This window comes from Bos grunniens, chromosome X, assembly GCF_055505025.1.
Source record: "Bos grunniens cultivar Pamir isolate PY7600 chromosome X, Bosgru_T2T1.0, whole genome shotgun sequence".
NCBI classification, from domain to species: Eukaryota; Metazoa; Chordata; class Mammalia; order Artiodactyla; family Bovidae; genus Bos; species Bos grunniens.
Window position 1 is genome coordinate 18,750,803 of NC_141194.1, and position 17,888 is coordinate 18,768,690.

Genomic DNA, 17,888 nt, shown 5'->3' on the forward strand with positions numbered 1-17,888 from the left:
ATGGACTGGAATGGGTGAATTTAACTCAGATGACCATTATATCTACTACTGTGGGCAAGAATCCCTTAGAAGAAATGGAGTAGCCATCATGTTCAACAAAAGAGTCTGAAATGCAGTACTTGGATGCTATCTCAAAAACGACAGAATGATCTCTGTTCGTTTCCAAGGCAAACCATTCAATATCACAGTAATCCAAGTCTATGCCCCAACCAGTAATGCTGAAGAAGCTGACGTTGAACGATTCTATGAAGACCTACAAGACCTTCTAGAACTAATACCCCCAAAAGATGTCCTTTTCATTATATGGGACTGAAATGCAAAAGTAGGAAGTCAAGAAACACCTGGAGCAACAGGCAAATTTGGCCTTGGAGTACGGAATGAAGCAGGGCAAAGGCTAATAGGGTTTTGCCAAGGGAACACAATGGTCATACCAAACACCATCTTCCAACAACACAAGAGAAGACTCTATACATGGACATCACCAGATGGTCAACACCAAAATCAGATTGATTATATTCTTTGCAGCCAAAGATGGAGAAGCTCTATACAGTCAGTAAAAACAAGACTGGGAGCTGATTGTGGCTCAGCTCATGAACTCCTTATTGCCAAATTCAGACTTAAATTGAAGAAAGTAGGGAAAACCACTAGACCATTCAGGTATGACCTAAATCAAATTCCTTATGATTATATAGTGGAAGAGAGAAATAGATTTAAGGTACTAGATCCAATAGAGTGCCTGATGAACTATGGAATGAGGTTCGTGACATTGTAGAGGAGACAGGGAGCAAGACCATCCCCAAGAAAAAGAAATGTAAAAAAGCAAAATGGCTGTCTGAGGAGTACTTATAAATGGCTATGAAGAGAAGAGAAGTGAAAAGCAAAGAAGAAAAGGAAAGATATACCCATTTGAATGCAGAGTTCCACAGAATAGCAAGGAAAGATGAAAAGTTATGAGCAACCTAGACAGCATATTAAAAAACAGAGACATTACTTTGCCAACAAAGTTCTGTCTAGTCAAAGCTATGGTTTTTCCAGTAGTCGTATATGGATGTGAGAGTTGGACTGTGAAGAAAGATGAGAGCCGAAGAATTGATGCTTTTGAACTGTGGTGTTGGAGAAGACTCTTGAGAGTCCCTTGGACTGCAAGGAGATCCAACCAATCCATCCGAAAGGAAATCAGGCCTGAATATTCTTTGGAAGGACTGATGCCAAAGCTGAAACTCCAATACTTTGGCCACCTGATGTGAAGAACTGACTCATTTGAAAGACCCTGATACTGGGAAAGATTGAAGGCAGGAGAAGGGGATGCGATGGTTGGATGGCATCACCAACTCAATGGGCATGAATTTGAGTAAACTCTGGGAGTTGGAGACGGACAGGGAGGCGTGGTGTGCTGCAGTCCATGGGGTTGCAAAGAGTGGGACACGACTGAGTGACTGAACTGAACTGAATGCATGTACTTGTTATGGAAGACTGGAGTTTTTGATCAGCCACAAATAGCCTGGGAAATGTTTCTTGCAGGATATAACGTGCAGTCTGTTATCCATCTATCCCCTTATTCTCTCAGTATTTGCTGTGGCCCTTTCCTTTCCTTCTTTTCCATATAACTCATGGAGTAATTGATTTCAGGCCTGCCTCACTAATGCTTTGCCATCAAGCTGTTGGTGCCTTGTTTCTTCCATTCTTGAAAAATTACAAAGTGATGTCATCAGTTATTTCCTTTAAAGGGTCTTTCAGAGTTTATTTGGAGAGTGGGTGCCCTTCTAAGTGTGTCAAGTGGAAAGGTGTGTAATAGAGGGATTTGGAGGCTTATGCAGTCATCAGGAGGGCTGGGCAGTGAAGTGTAGAGCCTGCCCATGGTCTCTGCTGCCCATACCCTTAGGGGTCTTCTGCAGAGAGTGTGTGGGAGCTGCTGGTCAAGTGTTCTATCTGCTACCTGCAGATGCACCATGCCTGCCCGGAGCTACTGGCTGTGAGTGAATAACGTGTTTCCTCCTGTCTCCTGTGAATGCTTTTCATTCACAAAGTCTGACCTGGAGCCAGGTCCCATGGGGTCTGGGGAGATGGGGTTTTGAGGCTTCTCAGGGGAGAGTAGCATGGGGTGGGGTGGGAAGATGTGGAAGTGACAACGGCTGACTGGCAGGGATGACTTGAGTCTGAATAGAGGTATAACAACACAGCACAGTTTGGGGGAAGAAATATTCTTTTCCAATGTTGGCAGTGTTGCTATTAGTATTATTACTTTATCTTTCTGTTCTTAGCAGATGAATAGAGATTTTTTATACCTCTGTTCTGGCTCTCTTCAAATCATGGTATTGCTAAATAATAAAAAAGGATTCAGTGACCTGCATATACAGTGCAGAAGGTAATATATTCTGTGAAGCTCTATAGTGCAGTGGGGGACCCAGAGCGTGAGATTTGAAAAACAATGCATAATTCACCAGCATGCTCTGGAAAGAGCGATGTTCAGAAAACAATTGTGGATGACTCAGCTTGTATATTCCTTTATTTTTTGAAGCTATCGGGAGCTCTTTATTTGTTATAGTTATATATATGACTTGTGGTGAGCTGATAAAACACGGTGAGGAATTAAACAATGAGGGAAATATTAGAAGAGTCTCGGAAGAAGGTAACCTAGAGACATATGCTGTATTGTTCGGTGTTGGGGGAGAGCTGTAACCTCTAGTTATCTGCTGTCTGGGTCACATCAGGCTTTCGGTGTAACTCACAGGGCTTTGAAGACAAAATTTGATCTGTGCTGTATTTGAGTCTGGAATAGCAAAACCCATTATGACTGTGTCTTATGGCACTTGTAAAATCTTCTCTGAGTCTGGAGTTTCAAGACTCAGACATTTAATATTTGAATTATCTCAAGGAAGATAAAGAAAATGTACTATCTTATTCTATTTCTTTCTTGAGTAAGGAAAATTGAAAGGGTTGAAGGAAAAAAAGACTCATTACTAAGAGCAGTGTGCAAAGGGCAATGGTTTTAGCTTTGATGGAATAAAATCAGTATGTTTGGGATTGCCTGGTGTCTTACATCGGGTCTTCTCGAGGCAGAGTTGGAGATGAGGATTCACATTCAAATGATCTATGATTTATTCAGCAAATGTTCCCAGGAGCAGCCAGCAGGGGAATGAGGGAAGCCAGACTGGGAAGGGTAAGAGATGGACCTGGGTCCTGTTTCAGGGGAAGTCTCAGATAGTCTGATCCTGTGGGGAACTCTGGCATGCAAATTGTACCTTATACTCCATCCTGAACTGAAGCAAAGGAGCTGGACTTTCACATTCCTGCTATAGTCAGTCGTTGGCTGAGGGCTGCTTGGCCACCAGTGGAGCTGGGGGCCCAAGGCAGATAAACTCCCAAGGAAGGAGCTGTCTTGAGTGCTCACAAGGAGTAGCCCTTGGGTGGGCCTTCAGAGTCTCAGGTGCTTGACTTTAGAAAGGAAGAAGAACATAGATCCTGGGGAGAGATGTGCTGAAGTGACAAAAGGGATCTGGCCAGAGCCCCGCCACTGTACTTACCCTTTGAGTAAGCTGTTCTTTTGTTTTGGTGAAACCCTGAATTGGGGGGATGAGGGGAGACAGTTTCTCGAGGGCAAGGGTTGGCAAACCTTTTCTTTAAAGTAAAGGGCTAGAGAGTAAATATTTGAGACTTTGTGGACCACAGGGTTGCTCTCCCAACTCTTCAACTCCGCCATTATAGTGTAAAAGCAGCCATGTAAATGAGTCATGCAAATGAGTGGGCGTAGCTCTGTGCCAGTGAAACTTGATTTATAGAAACAGATGGAGGGGGAGGGAGGCAGAGAGATTTGGCCCAGAGGCCATACTTTGCCCGTCCCTGCTGTGGAGGCTCCTTGTATGTACCTGAGACAGCTTTTTCCTTTATCCATTTCCTGTATCCTGCAAAACAGGGAATAAGTGGTATGTCTATCAAAAGGATGGTTATGATGCATCTTCAATTAGTCTAGACCCCCTCCCTCCAATTTTTCTGGCATCCTAGCCATCGTTCCCAGCCATCATCCTAGCCATCATTGCACAGATAATCTCACTGAAGGGTGACTCATTTTATTGCTGCTAAAAATACTTTGTTCTCTCTTGTCTGTAAAATCAGACACAGACTTCTCAGCATGGCATTCGGGAAACCCTGGGAACAGGCCGAAGTTGATTTTCCTGCATTGTTTTCTGCCCACCATTTGTGCTTTCTGTCCAGCTCCGTGCAACTACTCATCATCTCTCTGGTGTACGCTTTGTTTTTTATCTCCTTGACTTTGCCCCTGCTGTTTTCTCTCCTGGAATTCCTTCCTCTTAGTTCTACATTTTGAATCCCAGCCATTCTCTGAGACTCAGTTTGTTCCCCTTCTCCATTAAGCATCTTCCCCATGAGGAAATAGTATCTGCTCTGGACTTCAATAATAATATTGTCTATAAATAGTTATCTATTTATAGATAATATTGTCTATATCTAAACCTTTATGTTGAATTATATAGTTCTTTGCTACATTCACTATACTTTTAACGTATTGAGGGAAGGGACTTAGATTTTTTTTTAATTTTTTTGTCCTTCACAGTTGATTACATATAGTAGGTATTCAGTAAATAGAGTTTTCAGATGAAGGTTACATTCTTACATCTTGTGATTATTAATGACTTAAGTGCTGAAATTCTGACATCATTTTTCTTTTTCCTTTTTATAGGCAAGAGCTGTTTTGGCAAAAGTTGGCTATCCTGAGTTTATAATGAATGATACTCATATTAATGAAGACCTCAAGGCAGTAAGTGCTAAATTTACTATATTTCTTTTTTTTTTCCCCTGGCAAGTTGTACTGGCCTCGTGCCTTTCTACTAACCCAAGTCTAGGCAATTAAATCTGGTTGTGCCATAAAGCACCAACTTTTGACTCATTCCTTGGCTAGATATGAGCCTCATTATGCCAGACATATCATAAGATTTAGAGCAGATTCACAATAAAGCAAGTGTCAGAAAGAATGTGTACCTGAATGGATACCGTAAAGGGTTTGGATTTGGTCTACTTTGATCATAAAGGAAAGAGTTAAGAAAACTGAGTATTTTACAACTAATGTACATGTTCTAATGGTGAATATATGATGTTTGTTGTTAAATAGTCTTTATGTGCTTCATTCATAGTAAATGACTAGTAATAAATCTTGCCTGTTGTGAGTTAACTTCATTAAACTTTATGAGTGTTTTGGCAAACTAAGTGGATATACATATGATTCTATAATTTGTTGTGAATTGGACTGTATATGTATAGTAAGTTTCTGATGGAGAAATAATAATTTTTATTCTAATATTATGGGACATATATTTTCCAGTAGATACATTCATGGCAGGCCTTTCTAACCATAACCACTGTCATTTGCTTTCCTACAGATAGTTCCGGTAAAGAACTTTTCTTCATCACAAAACCCCCTCTTTTTACCGTTCACTAGATTTTCTTGAAAAAGTAGTTTTTAAAAAATTAATTAAATAACTATGGTTCTGTAGTGTAGCTCTTTCCTGAGATTGTGGTTTAACGAGCAATCCTAGCTTTGTACATGAACATTGGAATTTTATAAGATCATCCAAAAGTGAGTGAAAACTTTAATTTGAAAGTTTCTCCATTGGGCTCCAAGATACAGCCTTCCAAAGTATTGATCTAGTTGCTTTAGAGGAAAATAATTGTGCTTCACAGTATCCCAAAGCTCTGACAGCCCATCTTATTACACATTGTTTTGGTCCTGAAAAATCTCACCATGAGTATGATGATGAAAGATACTGACACCTTCATGTACATTATCTTTTAAACACCACACTGAACATGTGAAATAAATGGTATTTATCTGAGTCTTGCAGAAAAGGACATAGAGACTCAAAGTAGTTAAGTGATTTCCTTAGTGCCCTGCCAAGCATCAGAGCCAGGACTGAAATCTGCGTCTAGGAAACTCTGCTTGTAATCAGAGAAGGGGTTTTGCAGGGTTCTTGTCAGGCACCCCTGCTGGAGGAACAGAGGAGTAAGTTGAAGAGTGGGTAGGAACTGCTTTCCCAGAGCTGGTTGGGTTGAGATGAGTGAAGGGATGTAGGTCATATTGTTAACTGGGTAAGAGCACAGGCTTTGGAGTGATTCTGGAGCTTCCACTTACTAGTTATTTGAGATAGTGCAAGTTTTTAAATTTCAGTTGGCTTCCCTTTGGTTATCTGAAGACTGGAGATAATAATAGTCAAGTCTTAGTATTGTTGAAAAGATTAAGTGAGATTCAGTTCAGTTGCTCAGTCATGTCCGACTCTTTGCAACCCCATGGACTGCAGCACACCACGCCTCCCTGTCCATCACCAACTCCCAGAGCTTACTCAAACTCATGTCCATTGAGTCGGTGATGCCATCCAACCATCTCATCCTGTGTCGTCCCCTTCTCCTCCTGCCCTCAATCTTTCCCAGCATCAGGGTCTCTTCAAATGAGTCAGTTCTTCACATCAGGTGGCCAAAGTATTGGAGTTTCAGCTTTAGCATCAGTCCTTCCAATGAACACCCAGGACTGATCTCCTTTAGGATGAACTGGTTTGATCTCCTTGCAGTCTAAGGGACTCTCAAGAGTCTTCTCCAACACCACAGTTCAAAAGCATCAATTCTTCAGCCCTCAGCTTTCTTTATACTCCAACTCTCACATCCATACATGACTACTGGAAAAACCATAGCTTTGGCTAGATGGACCTTTGTCGGCAAAGTAATGTCTCTGCTTTCTAATATGCTGTCTAGGTTTGTGATAGCTTTTCTTCCAAGGAGCAAGCATCTTTTAAATGAGATTAAATAAATGTAAAAGCACCTAGCATAATGTCTGGCACATAAGTCATCTCCCTATAAATGATAGCTATAACTTAGCAGCAATGAGAACTATTGTTGCTAAGAAGAGCATCACCAGGTCACAAAGTACCTCAGCAGGAGAACCTGGAGAATTACATGTGATTGGCAAACATCTCAAGTCAGGACTGCAGAGGAGGGGACTTCCCTGGTTGTCTAGTGGTTAAGAATCCGTCCTCTAATACTGGGGATGTGGATTCGATCTCTGGTTGGGGAACTAAGGTCCCACAGGCCATGGAGCAACTAAGCCTGTGCACCATAGCTACTGAGCCTGCACATTGGAACTGCTGAGCCCGTGTGCTCTGTGTGCCACAACTAGAGAGAATCCTGCACTGCTGCCGTGAAAGTTCCTGTGCACTGCAACTAAGACTCAACACAGCCCAAAATACATATTTTTAAAAAATGAATGCAGATGAGAAGATTTGAGAGGCAGTTTGTTGTAGTGGTTATGAGCATGGATCCTGGGATCAAAGTGTCTGGAGTTAAATCCCTATTCTTCTGTTTTCTAGCTGTGCGACCTGAGGTAGGTTATACTATCTCTCTGTGCCTCAGTTTACTCATCTCAGTTTCCTCATATCAAAATGGAGATAGTAATAATCCTTGCCTTCAGTTCTGTTCAGTGCAGTTCAGTTGCTTAGTCATGTCTGACTCTTTGTGACCTGATGGACTGCAGCACGCCAGGCTTCCCTGTCCATCACCAACTCTGTCCATCACCAATCCCTGCCTACAGGGCTGCTTTGAGGCTCAGATAAGTTAACATACTTAAAGTATATAGAACTGGTCCTGGCACATAGGAAGCACACTGGAAGTGTTAGTTATAGCTTCTTCAATATTCACTTCCCATAGTAAATTATTTTGGTTTGGAGAAGTCATTACAAATTAACACATATAGTATCCATGTGCCTGAAATTGATTTAAGAGGCTGCACAGATGGAACAGTCTCAAGCCTTAATCCAATAAGATAGCATTCAGGGCTCATTCACAGTGTTTAGTTGATCAAGTTTTGTTGGCAGCCTGCTGCTGTTTAAAGTGAATGCCCCAAATTTAAGAGTTCAATAAATGTAGTACCTTTTGTGAAAAGAGACAAGACGCCAGACAGGATGTAGTGTTAGGTATATTTCCTCGTGTCTCCACAGCCTGAACTGAAGACATTATACACCAAGATTTTAAAGTACTTTTGTGAAGAAATGGCTTTCATCTGACTCATTACTGAGATAAACACAATTATGCCACAGAATTTCTAACAGTTTAAAAAAAGACAGTGAAAAAAATACAAATGCAAGAAGCAAAAAATCCATTTCTGTTCATAAACTGATAAAGAAAACCTGAAAATAGGTGAAGGATGCGTGGTGTGATAGATAGTAACAGTGTCACCAAGGTTAATAGCAAAAGGACTAAAGTATTGCTGATACACAATGGGACTGTGTTTTCGGTTTTGAGAAATATGTAGATAAGGACTACTATAGGGCCTCTGAGAAATTTCTGTTAATACAAACTCTGAACAGGAAAGGCTGTTGCAAATGAAAAGCAGCTTACTTTATTTGTTGCAAGTAAAGATGTGATTCATCAGGCACAAACACAAAAGGAAAGATAGGGACTGGGGAATGGATTAGATAACAGTTGAGGAGAAATTGATCACTGGAACATAGAGGAAGCAAGGGAATTCCAGAAAAACATCTACTTCTGTTTCATTGATAAAGCCTTTGATTGTGTGGATCACAACACTTTGTGGAAAATTCTGAAAGATATGAGAATACCAGATCACCTTACCTACCTCCTGAGAAACTTCTATGTGGGTCAAGAAGCAATAGTTAGAATGTTATATGGAACAACTGATTGGTTAAAAATTGGGAAAGGAGTACAACAAGGCTTTATACTGTTATGCTTCTTATTTAACTTATACGCAGAGTACATCATGTGAAATGCCAGGCTAGGTGAATCACAGGCTGGAATCAAAATTGCTGGGAGAAATATCAACAACTTCAGATGTGCAGATGATACCACTCTAATGGCAGAGAGTGAAGAGGAACTAAAGAGCCTCTTGATGAGGGTGAAAGAGGAGAGTGAAAAAGCTGGCTTAAAACTCAACATTCAAAAAACTAAGATCATGGCATCTGGTCCTATCACTTCATGGTAAATAGAAGCAAAAAAAGTGAAAGCAGTGACAGATTTCATTTTCTTGGGCTCCAAAATCAGTGTGGTTGGTGACTGCAGCCATGAAATTAAAAGATGCTTGCTCCTTGGAAGGAAAGCTATGACAAACCTAGACAGTGTTTTAAAAAGCAAAGGCTTCACTTTGCTGACAAAGGTCTGTCTAGTCAAAGCTATGGTTTTTCCAGTAATTATGTATGGATGTGAGCGTTGGACCATAATGAAGGCTGAGCACCAAAGAATTGATGCCTTTGAATTGTGGTGCTGAAGAAGACTCTTGAGAGTCCCCTGGACTGCAGGGAGATTAAACCAGTCAATCTTAAATGAAATCAACCTTGAATATTCATTGGAAGGATTGATGGCCATCTGATGCAAAGAGCCAACTCACTGGAAAAGACCCTAATGCTGGGAAAGATTGAAGGCAACAGGAAAAGAAGGCAGCAGAGGATGAGATGGTTAGACAGCATCATGAGCTCAATGGACATGAATTTGAGCAAACTTTGGGAATTAGTGGAAGACAGAGAAGCCTAGCATGCTGTAGTCTGGGGGTTCATAAAGAGTTGTACACAACTGAGTGACTGAGCAACAACAACAACAAGGAGAAAGGCTGAAAACTGAAGTTGGGGTCATGTGGAGATAAGAGATAAGAACTCACAGGCAAATGTAAAGAATTAGAAAAAAATGTTTCTTCTGAGCATGACAGGGTAAACTAAGATAGCCAGCAAAGTTTTTCTGAACAGCAGTCTTTTTGTAGTTTTTTAAAAGAGCAAGAAGAAAGGCAAAGCCCTTTATGTGAACCTCCAGTAGTGTACAGGCTTCCCTGGTAGCTCAGACGCTAAAGAATCTGCCTGCAATGCAGGAGACACAGGTTCAATCCCTGGGTCGGGAAGATCCCCTGGAGAAGATGGCTACTCATCTAGTATTCTTGCCTGGAGAAGTCCATGGACAGAAAAGCCTGGTGGGCTATAGTCCATGGGATTGCAAAGAGTCAGACATGACTAAGTGACTAACACACACACACCAGTAGTGTACAGGAAGCCTGCTACTCAGCCCAAAAAGAAAGACATCAGTCTACGTTTAGACAAACCTTATAAAGTGTACCTTCACTGCTCCTTAATGGAGAGAGACACAAGAATGAGTTTTTCCCAATTTGGGGGAGATTTCCGTATCGGCCAGGAAAGCCAAACAACACCAGGTATTTCAAAGAGAGGAGATTTAATACAGTAAATAGGTTGGAAGGTGAGGTAAACCAGAGATTAGTAACTTTTCCAGGAAGCAGTGATGTTCCTTGTGTCTAGGGATGCAAAAGGGAGGAGGTGGTGGTAGGAACTGCCACTCCAGCATCATGGTTGGAAGAAAGGAGAAAGAGGAACTGCAGAGAACAAGCACAGCACCCTTTCCCCTCCTGCCACCACCGGCTGATTTCCCTCAGTGCCTCCTATTGGCAGGAAGCCAACTGGCAATGGCGCCTGGGAAACATGGTTTTCAGATTCACAGCCCAGCATTACAGAACCAAGTAAAAGGGCGAGGGTGTATCTGAGAGACAATAGGGAAATAATCGAGCCCATTAGGCACATCACTCACTGTTGTGAAAGCCAGTGGCGAATTACAGTAGGAGCCCAAGTCAGCATCATAGCCAGCATCCATTTACTTAGGAGAATTGAGTGAGTGAAAGTCGCTCAGTCGTGTCCGACTCTTTGCGACTGTGTAGACTATATAGTCCATGGAATTCTCCAGGCCAGAATACTGGAGTGGGTAGCCTTTCCCTTCTCCAGGGGATCTTCCCAACCCAGGGATCGAACCCAGGTCTCCCGCATTGCAGGTGGATTCTTTACCAGCTGAGCTATCAGACTTAGGAGAATAGGATGTGGGTAATTTTTCAGAGATCAGTGTTTCTGGTGAGTGATACACACATACATTTGATACACAGACATAAATATGTGAATAGAGATGTCTAGGTAATATATGAACCCACATAATGTTCTCTGGGGCAGGTCTTGGTCTACTCTTCCCAGTGGAATACTTGTGTGTTTATGTGTGAATATGTTTTATGTGTGCATAAATGACAGAGAGTGCTGTTGCCACTGTGCAAGAGTGAGGTGATACTTAGGTGGAGTGCTCTAGAAAAACAGGTTGTTGAAACCATTCTGTACTCCTTGGTAAAAACACAAAATGAACCATTGTGGCCAACTGTCTCAAGTGATCTCTGGCCCTCATGACCCTGGAAAGGCAAGAGTGGGCATTGGAGGGAGGTGCACTGGTGCCCACCAGCCTTGTAGCCCATCCCCCATCCCTCCTGCACACCAGCCTCCATCTTCAGTGCTCCGCTGGCTACAGCAGACCAGGACTCCCCTTTATCCCCAGTGGTGGCAGCAGGCCATCTAGTTTCATCTGCTTCCTGGTTGGTGTGCTAGTTGATGCTCCCTCAGAGTCACCCTTGCGTGGCTGCTTGTGGGAATTCTATCTTCTGCAGTGTTCTGTATATGGAGGTTGTTAAACATTGTGAACACCATCCCTGTATGTAGGTGTGTATATATGTATACATACATAACCACTTACAGCAAAGCCATCTAAACACAGCAATCTTGCATATTACTTTGCTATTTAAATAAAGGAAAACATAATTCTAAAATCTGGATGCCATTGAAGTTTTCACAGTTCTTTGCTGCCTAAAATAAAATCTTTCCTAGAGGAGTCTGGATATATTGCTGAGCATGTTTGAATGGGTTAACTTAAAAAGTAGTTTAGAATCTGTACTTCCTGTTGGCTCATGTAGTGTCTTGAAAGTGAAAGTAAAGTCGCTAAGTCATGTCTGGACTATGTAGCCTCTAGGCTCCTCCATCCATGGGATTTTCCAGGCAAGAGTACTGGAGTGGGGTGCCATCTCCTTTTCCAAATGTCTTATCAACTTGTATTTACTGATCCTACAGAGAAGCTGAATACATTGCCTTGTTTTGCCGTTATTATGTGTTCCACACCTTTGAGAAGGGTAATAGTTTTATTTTTCTATTTAGTCTGTTGCATTTGGTGCTAGGCATCCAGGATAGGGTGTCCACCAAGAGAAAATCAGATTCCCCTAGATTTTATCTTTTGGACAGCTATTCTTAGAAAATGACATGAGAGCCCCAATAAAAGTTGGGAGATACAATTGATTGAAAGTCATTATCAGCTTGACCTAGATTGTCACCAGTAACTGAAAGGACAAGAGACTTTTGAGCCAATTATTGTCACTTTCAAAGTTAAAACATTTTTTTGGAAGATCACAAGTGGTTCTAAAATATTCATGCACATTCATTCTTATTGCTATCTCTACAACAAGCAGAACTTTCCCAATGGTTGCTAGGTTTCATAGTTTTTTCTCCTTCAGGGTCCTATTGAAATGCTTGAAATTATCACAGTATTATCACATGATGGAAAATTTGAGAAACAGAGAAAAGGAATGAAAAAAACCCTGAATGTTGGTATTCAAACATAATAATACATACTTCTGTTTTAGTGTGTTATTTTGTCCTTCCATTTTTGTATAGCTGTAATTGATGCTTATGTATAATTTTGTACACTGACCTTTACAGTTGATAGATTGTTTCGTCCTTGTCTTCCATAGCCTTCATTACCATTATTTTAAAAGCTGTCTGATAGTAAGTAAACTGTACCCTGATTTATTTAATCACAGCTTCTCCTCCTCCTTCCCTGTACTCTTTCTGTTGAATCATCAGTTTTCTTATTAGGGCCAGTGAAAATAACATTGAAGTAGGAGCCTAATGATGTGGACTGAATGATTTAGCCAGGTTCCCTAATCTCTCCATCTCTGTTTCCCATATGGCCCTTTCCTATCCCCGAACACTCAACCTGTCTTACAGGAGAAGGTAAAAATTGTCCCCTATTACCTGTGATTTCCATTGAATAAATGGCAACCCACTCCAGCATTCTTGCCTGGAGAATCCTGTGGACAGGGGAGCCTGGTGGGCTACTGTCCATAAGGTTGCATAGAGTCGGACACAACTGAAGCGACTTAGCATGCATGCATGCGTTAGAGAAGGAAATGCAACCCACTCCAGTGTTCTTGCCTGGAGAATCCCAGGGACGGATGAGCTTGGTGGGCTGCCGTCTCTGGGGTCACACAGTCGGATATGACTGAAGCGACTTAGCAGCAGCAGCATGACCTGTGATTTCCATTGAATAAATAGAATAGATCAACCAAACCAGGCTAAGAAATAGAAGCTATGCTCAGTTTAATAATAAAAACAATTTAAAATGTATCCTCTGAACATAGGTAAGCTGTTGGCAAATTGTCATTATTTGCCTCCAAGTTTTGTTCTCCATAATCATTTCCATGGCTATGGTAGGACCATATTTATTTAAAGTATTTTTAGACTTGGAACTCCTTTTTTTTTTTTAAAGAAAATTTTGCATTTAATATCTGTAGAACAACCTGAATGTCAAGGTTTTTTGTTTTTTGTTTTTTTTCTTTCCCCCAAATGGAACAGGAAAGTACCATTAGCAAACTCTTCTAAAAGTAACAAGTGACCCCATTGATAGTACAAAAAAAAAAGTTAGTATTTTTGAAGAAAATTCCTTTGGGAGCATTTTCCAGGACATGCTGTGAACCCAAGAACATATCTGAATTTTCTATCAGTTGCAATCATATTCTAAAAATTCTGACAGAGCTGTGTTGGGAACGAAAGCTAAAAAATGATTAAATAGCAGACACATCTTTTAACTGTGTGATCTGGGAATGTATTAGGATTTCTAGTTAAGGTCATTTATTTGAACAAGGAATTTACTCTGTTTCATCTGAGGCTGAGTATAAACATCTACCTAAAATGCAATTGATTTTTAAGATTCCTCTTTATTATAAAGCATTTCAAACATCAGAAAAGCGTATAAAATCATACTTTGAACACCTCAAGCTTTAACATATATCAAACATATTTGCCATATTAGCTGTATACATGCATACATACATTTTAAGTGAATAAAGCAGATACATTGGAAATTCTTCGTGTAATCCTCCTTGACCTAATGTCCTTCTTCCCTGCCTGTCTCCTTCCCCCCAGGCTGTCTCCTTCCCTAGATATCCTCTCTTGAATTGAGTGTTTCTCATTCTCATGCATTTCTTTATGCTTCTGCTACATAAGTATGTGCCCATAAACAACATATAGTATTATTTAATTAGTTTAAAATTTCTAAGTTCTCTAATGCATACAACTAGTCTAATGTTCTCAGCATTGCCTTTGAAATTATTTCATGTTCACACATAGAGACAATTTGTTTAGACTTCTGTGTGGTATTTCTTTAGGTGACTATGAAAGTGAAAGTGAAGTTGTTTACTTGTGTCCGACTCTTTGTGACCCCATGGACTGTAGCCTACCAGGTTCCACCGTCCATGGGATTTTCCAGGCAAGAGTACTGGAGTGGGTTGCCATTTCCTTCTCCAGAAGATCTTCCCTCCTCAGGGATTGAACCCAGGTCTCCTGCATTGTAGGCAGACACTTTACCATCTGAGCCACCAGGGAAGGCTCAGGTGACTATACCTCGGTTTATTTATCAGCCACCACCCCTAAGAGGATTGAGGGAGGGACAATTTGAAGTCTTATCTCTCTGACTTGTTGGCCAGCTGGATTGCCAAAGATGCCAGGATTTGATCCTTTCATTCCTTCTTTTCTCACTCTCTGTGGCTTTAGTTATTTTATTCTTTTCTGTATATATTGGCATGGTCCCCGGGAAGGATTGCTAAGATGAGAAATTAAAGTTAAGCTAAGATGAGTAACAAACGTTACTCTGCAGACAAAATGAATATCCATGATATGTTAGGGAAAAGAGAAACCTGAGCCAGACATTGGCCAACAAACAGGCTGTTGTCAAGTTGTATATATTCATTCATATCTGTGATGTGATGCCTCTGGGTCTCATATACCTTCATTTGCTGTATTTCAATTTTTGCTTTTAAGAATATCATGGCTTAAATTTATAAAAATATTACAGCTAATAAAATATTACTCTTGATTATTTGCTTCTTCAAATGTGTATTATTCTTATTTTATTTGCTACATTTTAATATATTTAAAACTGAAGTATCAGGGAGCACTACAAACCATTGCTTTTACTGTTACACAGATACTATTTACAATATTTAAGTACTGCTAGTTTTATAGATAGTGCCTATAGAATTAAAACTGTCTGCCATTCTCCTTCCAACAAAAAGGAACTCAAGAATCAATTATGTCTTTTTCCCTATTTTAATCAGCATTGTTGTGAGCTATCAACTTCCTATTTTTCTATGTGAGCTATATATACTTTGCTTCTGTCATTTCATGAATTTTTTGTGACCAGATCATTTTTGAGTGTTGATAGCTAATTTCAGTTAATAATTAAATTATTCTAGTGACTCTTAGGGTAGAAAATCAGCCTGAATCACTTTCATTTTTTTCCCTTCATGAACAAATACTGATTACAATAAATTAGATTTTGCCCCTTGGCTAAATCATCATCTATGAACTAAACGAGGTTTCAGCTGACTAAACTGAGTATTATTAGAAGAACCTATATGACAGATAAATAAAGTACACATTTTTAAAAAAGATTAAGAAGTCATGTAGGCAAAGAAATTTCAAACCTAATATGTTCTGTAAAGGTTAAAGTAGATTTTTCAGTTGTAAAGCAAATGAAATGCATTGTAAATTAGTGCAGCTTCTCTTATTTTTTTAAAAATTGTAATCCAGAATTGACCATATTGATTTTTGAGCTTTTTATTTTAAGAGAAAAATCACTGAGGTAAAATTTCATGGTTTTGTGAATACTAGTTAACCAGTGATGGCTGAGAGATGATGCAAGGAGTGCGGTATCTTTGCTGGCCGCTCTTTTGTGTGCTGAATTCTTTTCTTTTTTTCAGAGCCATCTCTTATCTACACTTAGAACAGTGATGGTTGTGGTTTGTTTTACTCAGATCAAGTTTTCAGAATCTGACTACTTTGGCAACGTCCTGCAAACCCGCAAGTATTTAGCACAGACTGATTTCTTCTGGCTGAGAAAAGCTGTTCCCAAAACAGAGTGAGTAAAAAAAAAAAAATAAGAAATTAAAAGTGAAAGAGATAAATATGTTGATGGGTAGTGGAGTCTCTTTAAATCAAACTTTGTAATTCCCCTCAAGTCAGAGTAGCTGGCTTGCCAATTATTTTGGTTTGGCAAAATCTGTGTTACCTTTTAGCAACTCTTATTTCTGATGTTGTATGAATCAGTTGTTCAATCTAGTTATGACTTCCCCACTCCTAGCATCAATACATATCAAAAGAAGGCTAATTAAGATACAAATGTTCAAATCATTTCCCAATCTCATTGTGAGTGTGTGTGTGTATATATATTTATAAATTCAAACAAATTGCTCTAGAATTTCACACTTGGGCAGAAATTTTTGAAGATCTTAAAAACAAATATCTAAAAAATAAAGTATGATTACAAATGTAGAAATAATTGTATACAGACACACCTCATTTTATTACACTTGGTTTTATCAAACTTTGCAGACAGTGCATTTTTTACAAATTGAAGTTTTGTGGCAACCCTCTGCTGTCAGATGAAGTTTAGCATTTTGTAATGATAAAGTATTTTTAAATTAAGGTACATATATGTTTAGATATAATGCCATTGCACACTTCGTAGACTACAGTATAGTATAAATGTAACTTTTATATGCACTGCGAAACCAAAAAAAATTTTGTGATGTTTGCTTTATTATGGCGACCTATCACTGAACTCACAATCTCCAAGGTATGCCTATGATTATGGAATTTGTTGAGCTAATGCATATCAACTCCAGTACTTTGGCCACCTCATGCGAAGAGTTGACTCATTGGAAAAGACTCTGACACTGGGAGGGATTGAGGGCAGGAGGAGAAGGGGACGACAGAGGATGAGATGGCTGGATGGCATCACTGACTCGATGGACGTGAGTCTGAGTGAACTCCGGGAGTTGGTGATGGACAGGGAGGCCTGGCATGCTGCGATTCATGGGGTCGAAAAGAGTCGGACACGACTGAGCGACTGAACTGAACTGAACTGAATGCATATCAAAGAACTGAAGCTCTGATTATTTTCCTTCAGTAGCAGTTGTGATTTATACCGCTCTTCCCAGTACTGGTAGAAACTTTTCCTACAGGTGGGGAGGTTTCACTAGGAACTTTTGGGGTCAGGGCCAGTTGTGATTCTCAATGATCATGATGATGACAGGAACTAAAAATTATGTGCTAATAATGTTCTGGGAAGTGACTTATATATTTTAATTCATATTTATCCTCTAGTCAATTCTGTGAGTTGTTGGTTCTATTTATTATCCCCATTTTACAAAATGAACAAGAGGCTTACAACTGAGAAATTCTTCAGCTCAGGTTTACATTACTTTCCGTTCTGCCTGTTGATATTTGTACTCTGTTCCGCTATGACCCAGTTCTCCAAGGTTGTTTTCTCTGTCTTCTCCAGATTGGGTAATTTCTTTTGAGCCATCTTCAAATTTACCAGTTCTTTCTTCTGCATTCTCAAATTTGCTTTTGACTCATTAACACAGTTTTTGTTTTGATTTTTGTACTTTTCAACTCCAAAAGTTCCATTTGCTTTTTTTAAAAATAGTAAAAAAATTTATAAAAATAATAATTTTTATAAATATAATTTTTATAATAATAATTTCTATTTCTTTGTTAAGATTCTTTGTTGTCATTTGTCATCATATTCTCCATTAATTGTTTGAATACAGTTTATTTTAATTCTTTGAACTAATTTACAGTGGCTGCTTTCAAGTCTTTGCTAAATCTAGCATCTGGGCTCACTCAGGGTCAGTTTTTATTGATTGCTTTTTTTCCTCTTGTACACTTTTTCTTCTAGCATTA

General features: G+C 39.7%; 1 protein-coding gene across 2 annotated transcripts in view; it reads left to right on the plus strand.

The window, feature by feature from the left end:
- Positions 1-17,888, plus strand: part of PHEX (phosphate regulating endopeptidase X-linked) — a 213,327-nt gene that overhangs the window by 136,127 nt on the left and 59,312 nt on the right. For both annotated transcript variants that reach the window (XM_086389324.1, XM_086389325.1), the window contains 2 exons: positions 4,697-4,774; positions 15,956-16,059. In XM_086389324.1, the coding sequence (XP_086245450.1) occupies positions 4,697-4,774; positions 15,956-16,059 (182 nt within the window). The remainder of the gene's footprint in view (positions 1-4,696; positions 4,775-15,955; positions 16,060-17,888) is intronic.